General features: G+C 36.2%; 1 protein-coding gene across 5 annotated transcripts; it reads right to left on the reverse strand.

Moving 5' to 3' along the window:
* Positions 1-1,790: 1,790 nt before the first annotated feature.
* LOC136203213 (ubiquitin-like domain-containing protein CIP73) lies at positions 1,791-19,509 on the reverse strand. 5 transcript variants are annotated; one of them, XM_065994311.1, is made up of 17 exons: positions 19,330-19,509; positions 18,624-18,711; positions 16,268-16,411; positions 14,434-14,551; positions 13,849-13,929; positions 6,870-6,976; positions 6,717-6,791; positions 6,294-6,443; positions 6,112-6,181; positions 5,839-6,017; positions 5,339-5,503; positions 5,172-5,243; positions 4,959-5,073; positions 4,442-4,870; positions 2,996-3,432; positions 2,743-2,820; positions 1,791-2,111 (listed from the first exon to the last, which is right to left on the reverse strand). In XM_065994311.1, exons 2-17 carry the CDS (start codon positions 18,624-18,626, stop codon positions 2,103-2,105), a joined length of 2,232 nt encoding a protein of 743 aa, XP_065850383.1. In that variant the 5' UTR covers positions 18,627-18,711; positions 19,330-19,509; the 3' UTR covers positions 1,791-2,102. The 5 variants fall into 5 exon arrangements, with proteins under 5 accessions (XP_065850383.1, XP_065850382.1, XP_065850384.1 ...); XM_065994310.1 differs by having other exon boundaries at positions 4,959-5,088; XM_065994312.1 differs by having other exon boundaries at positions 4,959-5,088; positions 6,870-6,955; positions 19,330-19,508.
* Between the last annotated feature and the right edge of the window lie 1,029 nt (positions 19,510-20,538).

A 20,538-nucleotide genomic window follows, 5' to 3' on the forward strand; every position in this document is an offset into this window, starting at 1 on the left:
TTAGCCAAGTAATTTCATTATGCTGGATTCAAAAGAGTTTCTAACAAAATTTGTCTATATGACCGATAATCCCACAAATATAACAGTAATTGCATAGTCTTTCGTATTTAAATTGAATTAAGGACTATTATGTTATTGATCGCCACACTTTCTTACATCTTTTCAAAGGCTTTTTGCACATCCATCATCACATGTATTCTCATGTACTATCACCTTATCCCATCATCGTTGTGACCATTATATTCCAGAAATGAACCTACGAAATCTAAATATGTCTCCCAATGGAATCAGACATGAATCCTATTTGCAAGTCATGTATTTGCATTGTTATCATATTCATGGGAACTTGTTCGGACATAATTCTGAACTTCCAGTCCAACCGCTCAAAGGAAGGTGCCAACCCAAAGGAAAGGCACAAGAGGAAAAGCGATGTACAAATCGCTTCCTTTGTCTCTACTGAATGGAGCTTTTAAGGAGTCGGTTTCACCACTTACAAGTTCTATTGACCGATAGGAAAATCCAAATCTGATGAGAATTCAACTTCTGGCCCTCGCTCAACCATGGCTTCCTCTTCAAGATTCGACCCATTTATCGAAGATGGAGCTTCCTCTGCAGCCTTGTCAGATTTGAATCTGGAATCAGCTTGATCGTTCGCCTGCATCGGCAACATATTATTATTGAATGACTAAGACCCTCCAACAATCACTCTATCTTCAAGTTAACATCAACCTCAGATACCGCAACACCTCTTCTCAACCTCGAGAGATTAGCCAATTTAGTTTTTATTGCCATGAAATTCACTGATTTATCTATAAAGAATTTTCCTAATCAAAGACAGTCCATTTCTACTTTCATCTGAATCCGAAGCATTGGTCACAAGTTCTAAGATATCTCCTCCATCTTAGCTTTTAAGAAATATGTTTAGTAATTACACAGCTCTGCCACACTCCAAAAAGTAGTTGGCAAGATGCAAGTAAATCAGAAAATTAAATATAAACAAAATATCAAGATCCAATTACCACAATAAAAAATAATAATAATAATAAATCTTCAGCTCAAAGGCAAGGTAATTCTTGGAATACCAAATCAAATATGAGAAGTTTCTAGTGACTTCAAACAAACAAAAAGGACTACCGGAATCACTCTTAGATTAAGAGTATTTTAATGTGTTTGATTATTTGTATTCAGATTTCACTACAAAATCTATGTTTTGGTGTAATGTGTAAAATCTATGTTTTGGTGTAATGTGTTTTGCAAATTTCACTCGCAATTTATTCCAAATAGTGAACCTCTGTCAATCATGGATGCAATACATATTGATTTGGCGTCTCAAAAATTCCATGTGTGTGTATTTATATTATTTCTTTTAATGTGTGTGTATTTATATTATTTCTTTTAATATTATAAGCTTTAATCTAACCGGTAAATTTTTAACATGGACACAACATTACAATTTCAGTAGTCTTGTTTGTTTGAAGTCACCGGAGTGACCATTGTTGACCATTGAAACAGAAACCAAAATTGGATGACTTTATTAAAACAAATTGAAGTTATCATTTTGAGACAAACCCCAAAATTCAATGACCAACGTTGGATTAGTAAAGGGAATATCTTGTAGCATTCGAGACGGATAAGGTAAAAGGCAAATCCTAGAAAAAGAAAAGATGTAGTACCAATTTGTTTCATGTATATATTTAAATTCATGCAAGAGCAATTTCGCTCTCATTACCACCAATCAGCTTTGCTTGGGTGAAGCTACTATGGACTAAGAATTGGAAAATAAAGCTAGATACAAGAACAAAATACCAATGCATATAAAACCTTCGCTCGGGAATTACTAGCGCAACATAACTATAAACCCTGTAGTCTACTCTAAAAAGCTCATACAATTCTAGAATGATACAAGTTCAGCATGAACACTGCTTTCTTCTGAAGTGACCATCCTGGTTGCAATGATATTATAGAAACAAAAACTCAACTACATCCAAAAAATCTTAAGACAAGCTGCTATTCACCTTTAGAAATATGCACTATGCATAGCCCTCCCTCCACGATCATTGATCAAAATTTCAGCATTTCTCAAGTTCACTTTCATGTTAAAACTACTCTCTCTGCAATGAATGAAGAAACCAAGGTATTAGTAATTTTCACGGTCTGCAACAAGATTCTTCTTTACATAATTTTATTTCCCATCATAAAACTAAAAACGTTCCCAGAATGAAAAGAGCATAGCATGTCATGTTCATCACAATCTATCAATGCACCAAATTTTTTATCAAAAGATTTAATGTACTGCAAATGGAAAAGAAAGAACCAGACACCATATGCCATGTATTAAACTAGTTAGGCACAAAATTTGAAAACAATTATTGCCCCCCCAATATTAGTTCTAGACATATTTGTGATAAATCTTGTGTGCAATATGTATTATTGTGCTTACTTATTGACACTCACCTTAAGACATCTATTTCTTCTAAATCTTATACCAATTAGCAATTCGCTCTACACAAACAAAAGTTGAATAACATGGAAATTCACCAGGGCGAAACAACATTAGGTGTATCTTAGCTTATATTGGACAAAAAGAATATTACAATTATAATTAAACTGTTCAAGCACTTACCTCCCTTTACTACTATGGGTATACATGAATGTTGATTCATAATGCATTCTATTACATTGATTGAAAGAAAACAGGAAGAGGTTAGAAAGGAAAAGCAGAACTGAAACTAGTGAAAGTACCTTTTGACGTTTTGAATTAGGTGGGCTGGATTCATTATCACTATGACGATGAGATGCCCCAACATCAGAGGTTTCAGCCTGCAAAAATTTACATTTTAAGTCTTGCGTTTGGTTGCTCTGACAATCCCTAAAAGGCAAAATTGCTAGCTTCACAATTTCATGCATTAGACCTTTCACGTTATCTTACAATCTATAAATGTTAGGCATATGGCATAAACGGCCATGGAAAGGGAAATTGCTGTAGCATAAATACCTGGGTCGAAGATTCTTGAACTCTTTGATGGTCAGGGGCATGTGCATCTTCCTGAGTCCTACTATTTGGTTCTGCACCTCCATGATGAGTTATCAAGGGCATGATTTCATGAAGCAAATTAGACAAAAATATCCCTTCACCAGTAATCTCTGATTGTGATTCAACAGAGGCAGCTGGTGTTCTTGCATTCTCAGCACTAGAGCCAGTAGCCATTCTATGTACACCTGCACCGTCCACGCGGATTTCCCCAACTGGAAAGAGGTTCCTTAGAAGCTGCAAAATACTGCCTTGTCTATCAGCCTCAGAATTTGTTTGAGTCCTGTGATTGCTTTGGATCCTGGAATTGCTTCGGGTGCCACTTCCTTCCATAATGTTAATATCCGGTCTCTGTCCAATATGCACATCATTTTGTCTTGAGATGGATGTTGGTAAAGACCCTAGAAGAATAAAAATGTTAGTCTTCATCAAGTAATTGAGGAATTGAATATACAGGAATATTGTCTTATATATTATCAAACACTAAAGCAAGGTACAGTGACCAACCAATGGTCTGCATAACAAAGTTCCTTCCAAGGAAGGGGAAGTTTGAGGAGGATAGTGTAGAATACAGAAGACATTCGATACAAATCAACTAGAATGGCTTCCTAACTATACCTACTCAAATCAGAGATGCTCAGATCTTTGTAAACCTATTGCATTGCCAGGAGGCAGGCGAAACCCCTTCATCATGCAAATACATGGACAGTTTTCCAAAGGCATTAAGCACTTGTCAAGAAACCACAATTACAGATTCTTATTTCACGTGCTTTCTGAATGAAGGCTAGCTTACGATAATATGCTTCAAGTAACATCACTGAAATGATATTTATCACCTTGTACTTCAGTAACAATATTTACTGGAGGAATCAGCAACAAAAATAATACCAGAGAAAATACTCATGTGACACACAGCACAAAATATAGGTCAAATCAGTACGAGGGTGGTCTCACTAGTCATTACCAGGATTAACCCAGAAAGGACAAAGAAGTAACACACAAATATAGGCAATAGATGAAGGAAATAATATTACTTCTATTCTCAGCGTGCAAGAGTCATCAAGTCCTGTGTGTGCTTTATTGTATATTTCTTAATTGCATAAGTCAATATATTTTGACATCTTGCTACATTTAGCAAATATAAGTTAACTGTTCTCACCTTATTGTTAACAGGGTATAAGTAACATGTATCACTAGATTAATGCTTCAACTCCAATTGAAGCAGGAATAGTGCAGAAATACAGGAGTAATTAATGGAGTACCAGCAACAAGCAAATTTTGAAGCACAAATATCAATAATGCAATGCAAGGATGATAATGCATTCAAGCCTCTAGAGCTATCCAGCCAAAGGTTATATGTGTCATAATCCTCGTGATTTAGTTGAACTACTGTATTAGATGATATACTACCATCTCTTATCTGAGGTTCGGCATTTTGCTGCTGCACATTAGATTCAGTTGTCGACTGCTGCTCATTTTGGACACCTGCAGGATGATGCTCACCCGATGCTTCGGGCCCTCGTGCACCAGCACCATTCACATTCCCAGAAGCAACATGTTGAAATCTGCCAAGAATAGGATAGTATAACCCCATCGAGTTGGTAGAAGAATCAGAAGGAATGCGGCTGAACGGACCAGGAACTGCTGCAACCATGGTCCTAATAGGCACAACCCGTACTCCATGCTCTCCACCAAAGGATGAAGCCTCTGTGACCCTTGAAGCTGTTTGATTAGCAAGGCTTTCACCGCCTGAACCTGTTCCATTGTTTCTCTGACCTGATGGATTTGGAATATCACCTCGTTCCTCATTATTAACATTTTGTGAGGTTGTTGATGAACCTTAAGAGATAAACAAATTGGTTAAGAAATGGGCACAATAACAGCAATGTAGCTGCAAATGTTATTCTAGGTATAGAATTTGATATACCTCTTCGAATTTGTATATCAATGCGCCGTGGAAGAAATCCAGGCCCAATGCCATTAACTAAACCAGACCCAGGCTGCACAGATCCAACAGGGATGGCACCAAAGCTTGTTCCTGGCTGAAAAGGAAGAGGCTGCATGCACAGGAGGCATCAGCAGATGCATATATAAGTATATAAAATTTGTAAGTCAACTAAAATGATTCTGAGACGATGACCTGAACCATCAAAGGATTAGGAGCAGATGGGCTTATGAAAACTGCAGGGCCAGCATTAACCACAGCTTCAGACTGCATAAAGTATAATTGATAGTAAACATGCACCTCAAAAGAAGTCTCGGATGATGGATAAGATACCACAGATGATAAGTCAGAGACTATCTTACCGGTGCTTGACCTAGACGTAGAGTCATGGTCGTACGTCCAAGTTCAAGTAGAAATGCACCTAAATTGTATAGTTGAACCCCAGTCCTCCATGCACTAGACTGTGTGCTAAACCGGGCAGCAGGATCAGTTACATTTGCTTGACTCTCTAGTTGCCTTGCAAGTTGCTGTCAATATTTATTTATTTTTTTCAAAAAAAAAAAAAAAGAAAGGAAGATATGAAGAGGGGTGTGTTAATTCTGAGAAGGAACTGAAGATTGAAAATTAATAATAATAATACATTTGAAGTAAAATAGTATGCTAATAATGATATAAATGACAGCAGAAGTGATGAGGATGAAAACTAAAAGAAAAATCCAGATTCGTATGCCATGCAGCAACTAAGCTTCAAGAGGGCATGTAATAATAGTATGCTATCTAAGAAGAATAATCATTAAAAAAAAAAAAATAGTACTCAAACGATAACAAGCAACTCAAGAAGGTAAACTGGTGATAAACACACTTGTAAGCATTCTGAAACTTGTCCATTCATAAATTGTCTGCTAGACAGCATCACTTCTGCCAAGGATGCAGGTGTTGGTAGGTTTTCTTGTGCAGTTCCTGATCCTGATGTGGAATTAGAGTCTCTTTGCTCAGTCCTCTGTGGGGCATCTGCTTGAGTAACATTTTCACCTCCTCTGCCTGTCATTATAATGCACCACAACCATATCAACCATGCAATCACCATTGCAAAAACAACTAAAACATATCAAATTACTATATTAAGTGAACTTACCAAGGGCACTGAATTCACGCCCCAAATGCCTTAGATATTGGGACAAAGTTGTCAAGGCATCAGGCATTACCTACAATAAGTGTTGCACAACAATTGAAGCTCAACAACATAAATACATGCTCCAAGATATATTTCATAAATGAAGAAACGAAATTGGGGGGAGAGAGGAAACCCAATCTTACAGGAGGATGCAGAGACCCTAAAGAAACTGATGTGGGAAGGCCAAAAGAACTTTGTGATCTATCAGACTGAATCCTGTTGCCAGCTTGTTCAGGTTGAAGGGTTGCATCTAAAGTACCAGTAGCAGCTGATGATCTTTGCTGGCCATGCTCCTTCCAAATTGAATAATACCACACAGATTAAGCATATAACGGAAACATATGCTTATGGATGCAGAATGACACTAAAAGATAAATTGGCCCAAACAAAGAAAAACACACTTGATTTGTATTTTTTGTATACAAGACAAAGCTCGCCAATTTTTTCTGTTATATGCGAGGAAGTATCAACATCTTAATAGATTAGAATAATCTACCTTCTGAAAAAAGAAATCTCAAAATAACAAATACAAGCTATGATTTTCCAGAGTTTAAATTGAATAATACCATTGCCACATCAACTCCTTCATTGCCACTTCCCATATTTGGAAATCCAAATGAACCAAGAACGGCAGAAACAATCTGCTTCAACATTGAGGAGAAATTACTATAGTGCAAACCATCAGACAATCTCCATTGAATATTTAGAAATAATCTCACCCTACTGATTTCTGGTGGAACTCCATCCCCTCGATCAGGCATGCTGAAAGTTTCTATTACAACACTGGGGGCCACATGACTGCTGTCTATAGTTGAAGGAAAAGTTGCTGTAGCATTAGTATCTAAGTAGATAAATCTAAATTGTTTCCAGTGTGAGTACAAATCATCATTACAGGTACATTTTCAAAGATGAAGGCCAAGCAAGTTCATGTTAAAAGCCAAAATCTTCCGGCCAAGGTTAACTACAATATTGATATTAAGCAATATTGTTATTTTGCATTTACAAGACCCAATAGATGCTTAAGTAACTGTTATGTGGCATCATTACATATTCATTATTAGAAGCAGCTTAAACACAAATATGTTCATCATACAAGAATCGATTTATTCAAATAATTAGATGCAACTCTGAAAGTTACTTCTACCATCCCAAGAATCCAATGGTCCAAACAAATTTAGAAATTGCACAAGCTTGCACAATGGCAAAAAAAAAGGGACAAAAGCAATGAGAATTTTCTCATGCTATAATTCATTCATGTAGTGTACCAAATGTCATATTTTTTAATAAGAAAGATAATTATTCTAATAGAGAGAAAATATTGGCTTATAGCTGATCTCTTCAATTCTTAATTAAGTTCACCCGTTTTTCTACTTTTTTTCCCTTCATCCTTCTGAATATGGGCTTTCGGAAATCACTTTGCAGGTCAAGACCATAGGAACAGGGAAAAACATGGGAGAATGTCTAATTAAAGACGGGACTAGAGCTTCATCTCTCTCTTTTTATTGCTTAGCTTCGGAATTGGAATAGTTACTTAATAGAACATCTCTTTTAGTTTAATACAGCATCAACCCACCTAATGGACTATATTTTAATTCATTTTGAAAGGCATTCGTGCCCAAAAAGCTTTCTCCTCTTACTATTCTTCCACTTTTCTCTGGAATGAGCATTTAATATTTTTCTTCCTTCCCTTCCTACAGCAACCTGTTCCATCCAGGAATATTCTTCCAAATTTTAACTTTATGAACAATTGCAACACAAGCATGCAAAAGAAAGATCAGTTCAAATTTGACATGCATTAAGAAGGATAACTCATAGTGCCTATTGCTTCCAGATCAGATCAAATGGCCAAGTTGAATCAACCTCCCACACTTCCAAATGACAGTTTCTCAAGTTCATAATTTGAGAGACAAGCTACAGACCATAAAGTTTCTGATGTATTGATACCAGGCCAGACATACTCAAAGCTATACCAATCTTTCGAGCCAGACCAAGCTACTAGAGAATGTAGGTTGTTAGCTTTGAAGAGTGAGGTGGTTGCACATTTTAAATGATTGATATCACTGTCATCAGAATCTTACGACTCACGAATCATACGATTCAGCTCTATTTCGAGCCAGATCTATAGGGCGAATCTAAATTATAACATAATATTACAATTCGTGATTCGAATCGCACAATTTGATTCGATTCAGCTCTATTTCAAGCTGGATCTAAAGGGAAAATCTAAATTATAACAGAATCGGATGTGAATAGTTGGAATCGGTGGAATAAGAGGTGAATCCACCGATTCGGTCAAGTCGGCCGAATCCACCGATTCGGGAAATATGCTAAAAAAATCGTGATAATAACTACTGCAGCAGATTCCAAGTCGTAGTTTAGGAAAACTAGGAAGTCTCTAATGAAGGAAGGAAATAAATTAATCAAAAAGAACCAATCAGAAATTTAATAAATAAGAAATAAAATCAATTATAATTAATCCTTAACAAATCAAAACACATTAAGATATATGACTTTCCAACTTCAAATCAATATGCAAGCCCATCCCATCCCATTCAGAAAATGTCTTTGGCACTTTGCTTTGTCGTGGTGCAACAACAAATGATCAGAAGCAAATTATCATCATGACCGTTCATCAAAAACTTCAACAACACTAACTACTAACCTCACTCTCCTCTAGTCCGATTGTTTTTTATCAAGTTATCAACTCAAACTAGTTCCATTCCATCATTATCAAGTTGACAATAAGGCAAAAAAAAAACAGAGTCAGAAACTCAAACTCTCCATCTCCATTCTCCACTAAGTTATTACACAGTCTCCGATTTGTGAATTACTTTTATTAAGACTGCATTTGCATTAGATTTGAATTTTAAGTACTTGGTTGATATGATTTCTTTTTTGACATTAACATTGCATTTCTACACTAATATTTGATAATATTTTAAATTCAACATGGTAAATATTTTTTTTATATAATATTATGATTTCAATTGAATCTAACGAGTCACGAGTCACGATTCACAAAATGAGGATTTCGATTCACAAGTCAAATCTGGATTTGACAACTATGATTGATATAATGTTATTACATGGGATCTCTAGTCCCCTTACCATTAGTGAAGTATAATTACATACTAATTTCTTTCTGGAACAGTAGTTAATGCACCGTTAGCAGTTGCGCCACTATGTCTATTTCTAGTCACTAGTTCACTGTGAAATCCCAAATTTCCACAGCCAGCAGTTGTCTGCTTCTCCTGTATCTCATGATTTTTCCAAAATCTCTCTCACATCTTCAAATATAATCCTCCATACCCAGAATGTAGGCAACTATCAACTACTGGCCTTCATACTTTGTGCTGGTGATAAAGTTATATCCGCAAGCCTAACTAAGTCGTAAGCTAGCTTTGGTATTGAATCAGATTTCTAGTTGTCAAAGCCGGGCCTCCAGGCGCACAAGGCACTAGGCCGAGCTCCTTAGCAAACCAAAGGCAGGTGCTGTCACTCAGGCGACCACCAAGGCTTGCCTTTGTGCGCCTAGCTGAGGTTATAAGAAGCACACCTATTTATCACATGGGTTTCTTTTAGGGCTTTAAAAAAGTTAGATACATCTTTAATAAATTAATATCCACCTTGGTTAGGAACATCTAGTGTCCGAATAAACAACAAAAAAAGGAAAGAAGATAGGATTTGAAGAAAGAGAAAGAACGCAAAAGGCAAAAAAACCAATAGGAAAGAAAAATGGGAAAACAAAACAACAGCATCGATTAACAGCAGATAATGATTTGCTCGACCGGTTTTCCCAAAAAAAAAAACAGTATCGATTAACAGCGGATGATGATTTGCTCAAACAAATAAGAGGAATAGACTTGCTCAACAGCGGCTGAACGATTTGGCATTGTGAAGTATAATCTACCACTTCGCATCGATATGTGACCCTATTTCTTTATGAGATCTAGATAACTCTCGTGAATGGTTGATGGATAGATTGGATGATTAGGGATCGGATGATGTGAACTGTGTTTAAAGATGATAATTGAGCAAGGGTTTCAGTTGGTAGGGCTGCTAGAGTTGAAGAAAGTGCTTATAACACTAGAGCATGAAAAAATGTCACAAATACATCTACTCTTCAAGTGCTAGAACAAAGGAAAAGGCTAAAACACCACCTTCTAGTGTTAAGAGGAAAAGCTCCTGGAGTAATTCGATATGAGGAGAAAGAAGAAACTCACTTTGTATATGAGTGTGATGAGGATGAAGAGGATGAGATCCTTGAAGAAGAATGTGATGATGTTGGAGGTGGGGAGAGGGATGGTAATGAGTGTTGATTGATGAATTTGGACTCTTTGATGAGAAGAGGCTATTAGTCAACTTAGGATTTACTATTTAGTTTAACTCTTCAGCTTTAGAATATGGGGTTTATTGCATATTAGAATTTATGATTAAGAATATTGTCATAATTAGTATGCATGGTGTCGCTTAGGCAAACGCCTGAGCCTCTGACAATAAACCATAGGTTCATTGTCTTTATGATGAATTTAAGCTGATCATTCAGAACATATCATAGAATTAATGACCTCCTTCACTATGTACTAGCTTTGTGTCCTGCAGTTCTACAAAAAAAGTCTAGATAACTGTTGGGTTAGGCTTCACCAATTACACTAAAGCTATGACAATCCATAATTTATTTCAGGGACGGCAATTAAATTGATGGATGTGTAGCAGCAGGTACTTGGGTAGGTGTGTTTTTTCTTTTAATTATTAGTTTGTCACTTATCAATCACTCTATGTTATGGGTCCACGAATAGGATCTCGTCACGGGCCTTTCTATTGCGAGGTCGAGCGCCATCTTTTTGTTCTGGTTACTGCCCTTCCTTGGAGTACCTATTATTCTTAATTTAGGAATGGTGGTTTTTTTTATTAAAGAGGTCACCAACTCTTCCTTAGGTTTCTGACTAAAAATTCTGCATAAGTTTATTAGATGAAAATCCCCTTTTAAAGAGGTACAATGATTCCTGGTCACATAAGGTATCCTTCCCCAAATAGGATTCTAACTGATAAATACTAAAGATAATCCTAAATAACAAAAGACTCCTAAATAATAATAAAAACACGTAAATCTGCCTAAATAATAAATAATAAATAATAATAAAAACTCCTAAATAATAACAACTCTTAAATAATAAAAATCCCTAAATAATAGAACATTAAATAAAACAATCGCAACATTTCGCTCGAATTTAGGAAGGAATTCATATTTGTCATCCTCCATTTCGTCCATCAGAAGGCAGAAGAGTTTCTTACACTAATGTCTTGCTGAGTAAAGTTCATCAGAGCATTGTTTCGACTTCTCTCTTGGGTTTCTGGATTAAGATTCCAGAATTTGTTTTCTGCCTTGTGAGCAGAATTTGTGGGTTTGTAATTTTGGGCTGTTTCTTTCAGCATTTCTGTCTGCCTTGTGAGCAGAGTCTGATTTCCCCTCAACGGATTGTCGCTGTTCCTCTTCTGTCTGTCCGGTTAGTTTGCCGGTGAATCTCCTTTTATGCAATTATGTTGCTGGCAGCCTCTTACGTGTTGCTTCGATTGAGTTTTGCTTGTCTGTTTCCTACGAAGTTTGATGTTCCTCTGGCATCTCTCCTGTTCAATTTGTTCTTCTTAGTAGCATCTCCCCTGTTTTATATCCTGAAGTATCTTCAGTTTCTTATGTTTTATTTTGTTTTGAGTGGTATTGTCTTAAGACTGTGTTATCTCTATATGTAGCAAGCTGAGCATGATTAAAAGCCATGCTTCAGCTTGAGGGGGAGTGTTATAAGTCAATGTAATAAATGTAAGCATGGCTAAGTCAACTAAAGCATTGTTAGAGGCTGCTGTGGGCTTACTATGTCTCCTTGATTGAAGGAGAACATTGTATATATATGTGTATTGTTCTTAAGTAAAATATATTCATGTAGGTTCTTAATCTACATGGTATCTCATGTATTCTAGTGTATTACATGGTCTGTTACAACAATTAAAACACAGCCCTCGAGTTCTGTGGTCTTCCATTTCAGTTTGGGACAGCCTTTTGATTGGAGGCAGAGTGTTGTTACTCATGTTTGATGTTGTTGAGGTGTTACTCGCACAAGTTTTTTTTATCACTGACAGTGGTTTGAATCGAGGGTGATGAATTGAGCCCCTTTGGGACTACCCATGAAGAAGTGATTTGCCCCATGCTTAATCCTTGGCTGATTAACAACTTCCTCTCAAAAGCCCTGACAAAATTCATGGCAGTAACTAGATTTGGAGGATTTTGCATCTCCACATCCATCCTTAAGGTTTCAGATAATCCAGCAGTAAAGAAATCAACTTGTTGCTCAACCCTCAGAGACACAGCCCTCGCCAGAAGGATCTGAAATTGTTCTTGGTACTCTTCCACCGTTCCCGTTTGTCAGAGGTTAGTTAATTCACCCAATGGATTGCTGCTCAATGGTGGCCCAAAAGGCAGCAAACAATAGGACTTGAACCGGTCCCAAGTGAGTCCGGCGGTAGTACAATAATTGTGCTTCTCCTGTCATGTGAAAGGCAGCTAAGCCTATCTTCTCTCTTTCGTCTGTAGTTTGATTGCTGAAAAATTGCTCGCGGCGGTACAACCAGCCTAAAGGATCCTCCTTTCTGTTGTAAGAAGGAAACTGAAGTTGAGTATGCTTTGGAACGGTGTTTGAATTTCGCTGTTGGCCACCGTAATTCCCTGTTGCCTCTGATTCATTGCTTCCAGCTGCAGAAAAGGTGTAACTCCAACAAACGTTGGATTCCTTTCATGCCTTCTCTTAACTCTTGCAACTCGTGGCTAAATTTTTTATCGGATTCGGTTAGTGGGCGTCGGTTAGTGGGCGATGCGCCGGTTAGGAGGACTGAAGAGTGGCAAAGGGATGTAATGGTGAGGGGTAGGGGAAGACCTAAGCAAACTTGGAAGAGGGTGATCGAGAGTGATATGAGTTTATTGGGGATTGAGGAAAATATGGTAGTGGATAGGAGGGAGAGAATTTATGTCGCCGATATTGCAAGGTCGAGTGCGATATTTTTGTTCTTGAGTACCTATTTTTCTTAATTTAGGAATGGTGGTTTTTTTATTAAAGAGGTCACCAACTCTTCCTTAGGTTTCTGACTAAAAATTCTGCATAAGTTTATTCAATGAAAACCCCCTTTTAAAGAGGTACAATGATTCCTGATCACATAAGGTATCCTTCCCCTAATAGGATTCTGCCAAAAGAGGATTCTAACTGATAAATACTAAAGATATTCCTAAATAATAATAAAAACACGTAAATCTGCCTAAATAATAAATAATAAAAAAAGACTCCTAAATAATAACAACTCTTAAAAAAAAAAAAAGGCGGCCCGGTCGCACTACGCGTCCCCGCTGAGCGAGGGTCCGGGGAGGGGTCCCACCACAAGGGTGTACTGGGGGCAAGCCTTCCCCTGCCAATTTATTTGGCAAGAGGCCGCTCCTAAGACTTGAACCCGTGACCTCTTGGTCACTCGACAACAACGTTTTACCGTTGCTAAATAATAGAACATAAAATAAAACAATCGTAACAGTCTATCAAGGTCAATCAATATGGCCTATCACATTGTACACCATAGCTACAGACTAAAACCTGAACAATAAACCAAGTAAACAGTAAAATATGAAGAAGCACATATTAATAAATATGCTGCAAATCAGACCTGAGTCATTGGAGAAGCCATCAGATGATTGCACAACAGGTTGCCTGACCACCATATGCAAGGTATGCCCATCTTCGACATCTAAACTATGTTAAGTAATTACATCAAATCAACTGCTTTAAAACTTGGAAGATGAGGACAGAAAAATTACAATAGGCTATCAGTAGAGCTGATCAGAGGAAAAGGACAAGAAAAGGTAATGAGCCAACAAACAAGGTTAAAGTTGCAGTATATAACTAAAGATCAACACAGATGCAAGAAATTTTATTTGTTTCCCTGTTGAATAAAGATGAATTCACTATTACAAGAGAATAAAGCATAAAACATAAGAGTAATAAATGACCACAAATATAATGAGAAGTACAAGGAGAAAACTCAACAGAAAATCCTTCCACTCCCACTGGACATCAACAACATATCATCTGAACAAGCATACATTTTGAAGCCAAAATTAATCCTCGATCCTCTCCAAAAGGTAATTTCTCCCTAGAAATTACTATATTCTATAATGAAAAATTCCATTGAACACTGCAATATCCCTTAAAGGTCCTAAAAGAATGAGTAATATGGAAGAACAAAGGATACGATAGGCAGAGAGCAGTTGATCATCCTTTAGAACTCTGCCACGGCATATCAAACGTTGTTGCTCAGATAAGACGCCAGTCACAGAAGCAATCTGTTCTTTTAAGGCAGGAACAGGCATCTGCAAGACAGTCAAAAGAAAGGAAATAATCGGTTGAAATAGAAATCTTTCATAATAAAGGTTCCCATCTAAGTTTTTAGCAGCACATCCTCACTTACAAATTACTACAGTTCTTAACTAAAATGGCAAGATCACAAAATAAGATGCACTACTACAAGTAATAGCTTAGTACACAGAGAGAAGGTAGGGACTATGCAGTGTCTCATACATACAAAACTAATGTTATCAGAACCGGACCGGACATCAAACCGGATTGGTAACTGGGTCACGGGTCACTTGGTCGGACCGGATGGCTCGGATTGGTCGAACCGGATGATGTAATAAATAAATAAATAATATTTATATATATTAAATATATATAATTAATTTAAAATTATTTTTTATACATTATATATATCCAAAATAAATTATAAACAACTTTTGGTTTGTTATTTTTTGTTAATTTGAGTCTTAAATATATAACGAATAAATTAAGTTCAGAATAAATTGAAACATATCAACGTGTTCTATGTCATGAGATCTTTTTAAAAATCTACTCATAAACTCAAAAAGGACAAGTGATGAATGAGAAATTGATACTCAAAGTGAACGACTTGAAATGGTTTGGAAGAAAATAAAAGGAGATTAAACATTCACATCCCACATAGGAAAGAAAGGAAAAACTTAACTAGCTTATAAGCAAATGAACTTTACAAGGCTTTAACCAATTACTAGGGAAAAGGCTCTCTCACGGGCAGGGGGGGTGCAATCGATTAATCACCGGGTTAGGGGCGCACCCGCACAACGCGAATGCCGCACCGTAATGAGGTCCCTTGACTTGATCGCTTTTGCTATTTTTTTTAAATTTCAAATTTTTGTATCAAATCATTTTTGTATTCCCGCCTGTGACAATTTTTCTCTTTCAAAAAACATTTACAGTGTTCCCGGTCGAACCGCCGGATCCCGGTTCAATCCCGGGTCCCTCCGGTTTATTCAGCAATCAAATAACCGGACAGGCTCGGACCGGTCTTCCCACCGGTAACCGGCTGAACCGGTCGGACCGGCCGGACCGGTCCGAGCCTGATAATATTGTACAAAACATTCACAAATTGCTTTTTTGTTAGATCATAGGATAAGTACTTCAGTATATTCTGTCAAATATCTGGTTAAGCATTAAGTCATGTGGTCAAGCCTCATTCTGTGTTGACCTAAAAGCTCCAAAAAAAAATAGAGAGATCACTGGTATCAGTGATGATGTAGACAAAAAGCATTTCCTCCTGCCTGATGAACAGTATTCACCGGTATGTATCAAAATATCAGCTTCTAAGAAGCATTGTCGTCATATGTTGTAAGAAATAGTGGTTGTATTGGTCCTTCATAGGCTTGTATTATAGGAGCATTAATAAGAGCTTCAAAAGAATTCTGCATGATGGAAGGGCATTACTGTTTCACGGTTTGGTTATGCAACTTATGTCACGTGTTTAGGCTAAGAGGGAATTCCCATCAAGAGATAACCTTTTATTGAAAAGGAGGAACCCACCTGTATGCTAAACTTCTTCAATCATTCAAAGAGTGGTTGAAGATTTAGAATCTTCTAATTTTATTCTGTTTAATTTTCTCTCTGTTGTTCATATTCTAGCAATTCTCTCCAGAAACTTACACCTAAGTGCTTTCAATTCATGCAAAAGCGCAAAGCATTGGTCAAAGCCACAGTATAGTTGAAGTCAAAGCAATCACCTGTTTATCCACTCGTAGGGTATAGGTTTGTGAATCCAAAGTTTTTATTTTTATTTCAATTGTTGTCTCTGCCCTTTCAGCTTCATCTGCCGTAGCAACTTTCTGAGCACCATGACTTTCCATTCTACTTAAAGCAACAAATGCCTACACACAAAGTATAAAACAGGAGATTATGCTTGGTTTTAAGATGAAAAGAGGAAGAGAGGTAGAGTGAAGAGAACAAAAACGTTAAACCACCAATCTGTTTAACGTGTTGAATGCTAATGCAAACAATCCCAGCGAAGGGGAATAAGAAATCTAAGATAGAAGATAAACAAATCTCGAGAGATATTAAGAAACAAGAATTTACTAATGTCTTCCTACATATACGACCTCTTTAAGAAGTTAGAAAAAGCAGTCAACACTAAGGCTTCCATAAATGTACACTTGAAAAGAAAAGATACCCCGTGCGAAAGCAACATAGAGTAAGCTCCCATTATTCAAACACAACAAAGTGATTAAAATGTTTCATTAGTAAAGCTTCATGTCAATTCCAAAACAAATAATGCAACTTTAAAAAATAATTAGTGTCCGCATCCATTACAAGATGATGCTCTTGGACATTGTGAAGAATGTCCCTTAATGTGTCATGGTGGCAGCATGTTTAAAGCTTGCACTTTCTCACGATATACAAGGCAAATTACCACTAAAATATGGAAAGGTAATTCCTTTTAATGTAATCACTATACAGTGTGGTTCAAATTGTATATATTTAGAAGGAATTATGGTAGAACACGTTTAAGGATTGCACTTGATATTAAACATTAAGTATCATAAGAAACAAAACGAAAATGAATTTCCATCATACAATCATAATTCACTATCATTCAAATCGTATGCACTTATAAGGAATTATGGTAGAACACCAGTTAGAAAAAAAATGGCTGCAGACAAGGAAGTTTCAGCTGTAAGCACAGCATTGTCCAATAAGCTATAAATGAATTAACAAAGTTTGGACAGTGATATTCAGAATGTTTCAGATTCTGGCGAACTCATGATATACATTGGTAATTTTGCCAGTACCCAATAGAGCCCATCTGCTCTTAATTTGATACAGCTGATACACAACTGATGTAGCTGATACAGAGGCTTCTTGAGAGGTTCCTAGTGGTAGAACTAGATGACTGTAGGTAAAAGCATAGCATCAATTCTACCAAACATTAAACCCTTATAACCTGAAATTTATCTCCAAAATTCAATTTTAACAAGATTCTAACCCATAAATTCCAAGGATAGAACTAAAACAATTGTACAGAATAAATATAAATGTAGATTGTTTCCAGTAGGTCTTCAAGTATTTATGATTTATCTACAATGTATATATTAGTAAACAAATTCTAATTGAACTATAAATTTGAGTCACTAAACTATTATAAAAAAAATATTGACAACAGTGACAGCTGTAATATCCAATAAAGTGGCAGTGTTCTGATTAAATATATTAAAACAAGGACTCTATCATACAAAAATGAAGTTAAATCTCAAACCAGTCAGATCACTCCCAGTGTTCCTGATCAAATCAAGGACCCTACAACACAAAAATGAAGGGTAATTTGAAATGCGTAGATGGATCAATATCCATCCGAATAGCCCCCTTATGGTTATATTAAGCAAAGGGTTTCCCCCTCGCTTCAACAAGGATATATCTCATACAGTATAGCTTACTATCTAACCATGACCCCGTACTTTAGAACCTTTTTTGCCCCTTCTTAAAGGGATAAGTAATAAGCTAGATAGAGCACTATCCATCCGAAAAGCCCCGATATGGTTATACTAAGCAATGAAGGGTTTCCCCCTCGCTTGAACAAGAAAATATCTCATATGGTATAGCGCATTATCTAACCATAACCCCGTACTTTAGAACTTTATTGCCCTTCTTACAAGAGAGAAATAGGAAGTGTGATTTTACCAGTTTGCTTAAGCTTTTTGTCTAGCTGCACATAAAGCACTTGACTAGTAAACTACCTCAATTTTATCTTTCAACTGGATCTTTTCTTTTATGGTAATAAATTAAGTTAAATAATTAGATTCATGCATATGAAATTGATGTCCTCTTTAAATAATAAAACCAGGTAACAAAAAGACAAATCCCCGCTATTGTAACGTTCTAAATTTAAAGAGGCAACTCGCAACAAGAACTTAATATTTACAACGTATGGACCGCAATGATTACTTTCCAAATGTTCTACTCGCTATTGGGGGACTCGAACAACAGTTACATTTCTCCATTTGCCATGTTAGCAAATATTAACTAATACCAAGACGAGGTTTAGTCAACTTTGCTGCTTCAGAGAATAACATCAATGAGGTTACTTACCATGCATATACCTTTCTCTAATATAATAAATTACTGCAGTAGAAAGTTTTAACCTAGTGAACAACAACCTTGACATATTCACGTTTATCTGCAATAGAAGCAGCAAAATATCTAAAGTCACTCAGCCACATCAAGTCAAATGCATAAACTTTGGGCTCTGCTCTACATAGCAATATCAACAATGATTCCAAAGTCGACATTTTGAATAGAAAATTATTATATAGAATTGAACCAAAAACTCAACATTAATTCTGCATCTAAAAAAAAACACTAAATGTAAAGGATTGAACTGACACAAACATAACAAAATTAACATTTTAAACCAACTAACTCATGCAATTGACTAGATAAGCAAACTATACCAATATTGGCGAACTTTATCAAGAGAAAAATGAAAATCGCAATCACAAACCTCGCATATAATGTAACCATCGAAATAGGTAACAAAATACACGCAGCCAGTTTCGGTATACGAATCTATTGGCAATCGGACATCACTCTAGGGCTTAAAAAAATCCAAAGAAGCCAAGAAAAGCTTGAGACTTTTAAAGCTATAGGATGAAAGCAATAATCAGATATACAGAAAATCAAACTAATAAGACTGAAATTAGACGACTTGAAAACCTAATTGAAGCAATTAGACGACAAAAGATAATCGGTGGGCACAGGGAAGCAAGAAACGAGAAGATTATAGTGTTGTAATCACCTGAAACGAATATTTTCCTCTCTATAGAAACAAGAACTGAATAGATTAGCGAGAAGGAGAAGAAGGGGAAGATTGAAATGGTAAGCAGAAACAAGTAGAGAGAAATCACTTTGTGGTCTCTCTCTCTCTTCTCTCTGTATTTGGCAACTGACACCTGATATCAAAGTACGTCGGATGCGGTTCATCATTTTATTACTAATCTTCTTTTTGCTTTTATCTCCTCTATTTTTCACATAATCATCCTTCATTGTTTTTATCTTCTTTTTCTTCCAAGTATATATTTTTAATTCAATTTTGTAATCCATAATTTTATATTTTTTTTTTTTTTTTGTAGAAAGTGAGGGTTGTTTTGCTCGGTTCGAGATTTGTCGGGGAACAATTAGGTAAATTCTCTCCCAATTAATGTTTTCTAAGTATATTAGCTTCTCATACGGAATAAAAATTTCATTCCCAAAATCATGTCCCTTGTCTCGTAAGGGGTTAGAGTTAGAGGAGATAATGGAAGAGAAGAGAAAGATATGGAAATAAAAGTTAAAAGTTAACATTGTTTGGAAGTTAATGGAATATAAATGAGAATTAAAAAATTTAGCTCTCATTAAAAAAAAATTCCATTACTTACATTAACTCCTAATTTGGAAGGGTTAAATAAAGTTAGAGTTAATTAATGAAAGCAAAATATTACGTCAACCTTCATTTACTCTAAGAAAACTTACAAACAAGGTTAATTTAATATTTTACCTTTCATTACATGCATTAACATCTTCTAACCTCTTTCCAAACAAGGGTTAAGAGTTTAACGAATGAGCCTCGTAGAGATGCTCTTAAACGGCTTGAGACTCTTAATCACTCAAGTCGTAAGAAAATCTACTATCTACCGTTCTCTATACTCTCATTTCTCTCTTAATCAATTTATGATACGTGACACACTAACCAATTTTAACCATATTAACTTTGGTTAACTCTAACACATAACCTTATGAACTTGGATTAAAGTATGATAAATATGTCATATGTAATAAATTAAGTAAGAGGCATAGAATTACAAACCGGAGATTTTCTTCCAATCAAACTAATTTGAATTGGTTATTGTTTGGCTAAAAATAAAGTTTTCTTGGTGCATTGCTTTGTGTACACTTGTCGTTGGAGAAATGTTTTATGGGGGAGGGGGGGCGTTTTTTGAAGGAAGACTTTTTAGAAAGAAAAAAAATT

This window comes from Euphorbia lathyris, chromosome 8, assembly GCF_963576675.1.
Source record: "Euphorbia lathyris chromosome 8, ddEupLath1.1, whole genome shotgun sequence".
NCBI lineage: Eukaryota > Viridiplantae > Streptophyta > Magnoliopsida > Malpighiales > Euphorbiaceae > Euphorbia > Euphorbia lathyris.

Excerpts from the sequence above, each read along its gene's own strand:
- LOC136203213 (XM_065994310.1), bottom strand. Across the intron at positions 14,552-16,267 it reads CCCTACGAGTGGATAAACAG|ATGCCTGTTCCTGCCTTAAA; the intron begins GTGATTGCTTTG and ends ACTGTCTTGCAG. Across the intron at positions 6,018-6,111 it reads GCGTGAATTCAGTGCCCTTG|GCAGAGGAGGTGAAAATGTT; the intron begins GTAAGTTCACTT and ends TTATAATGACAG.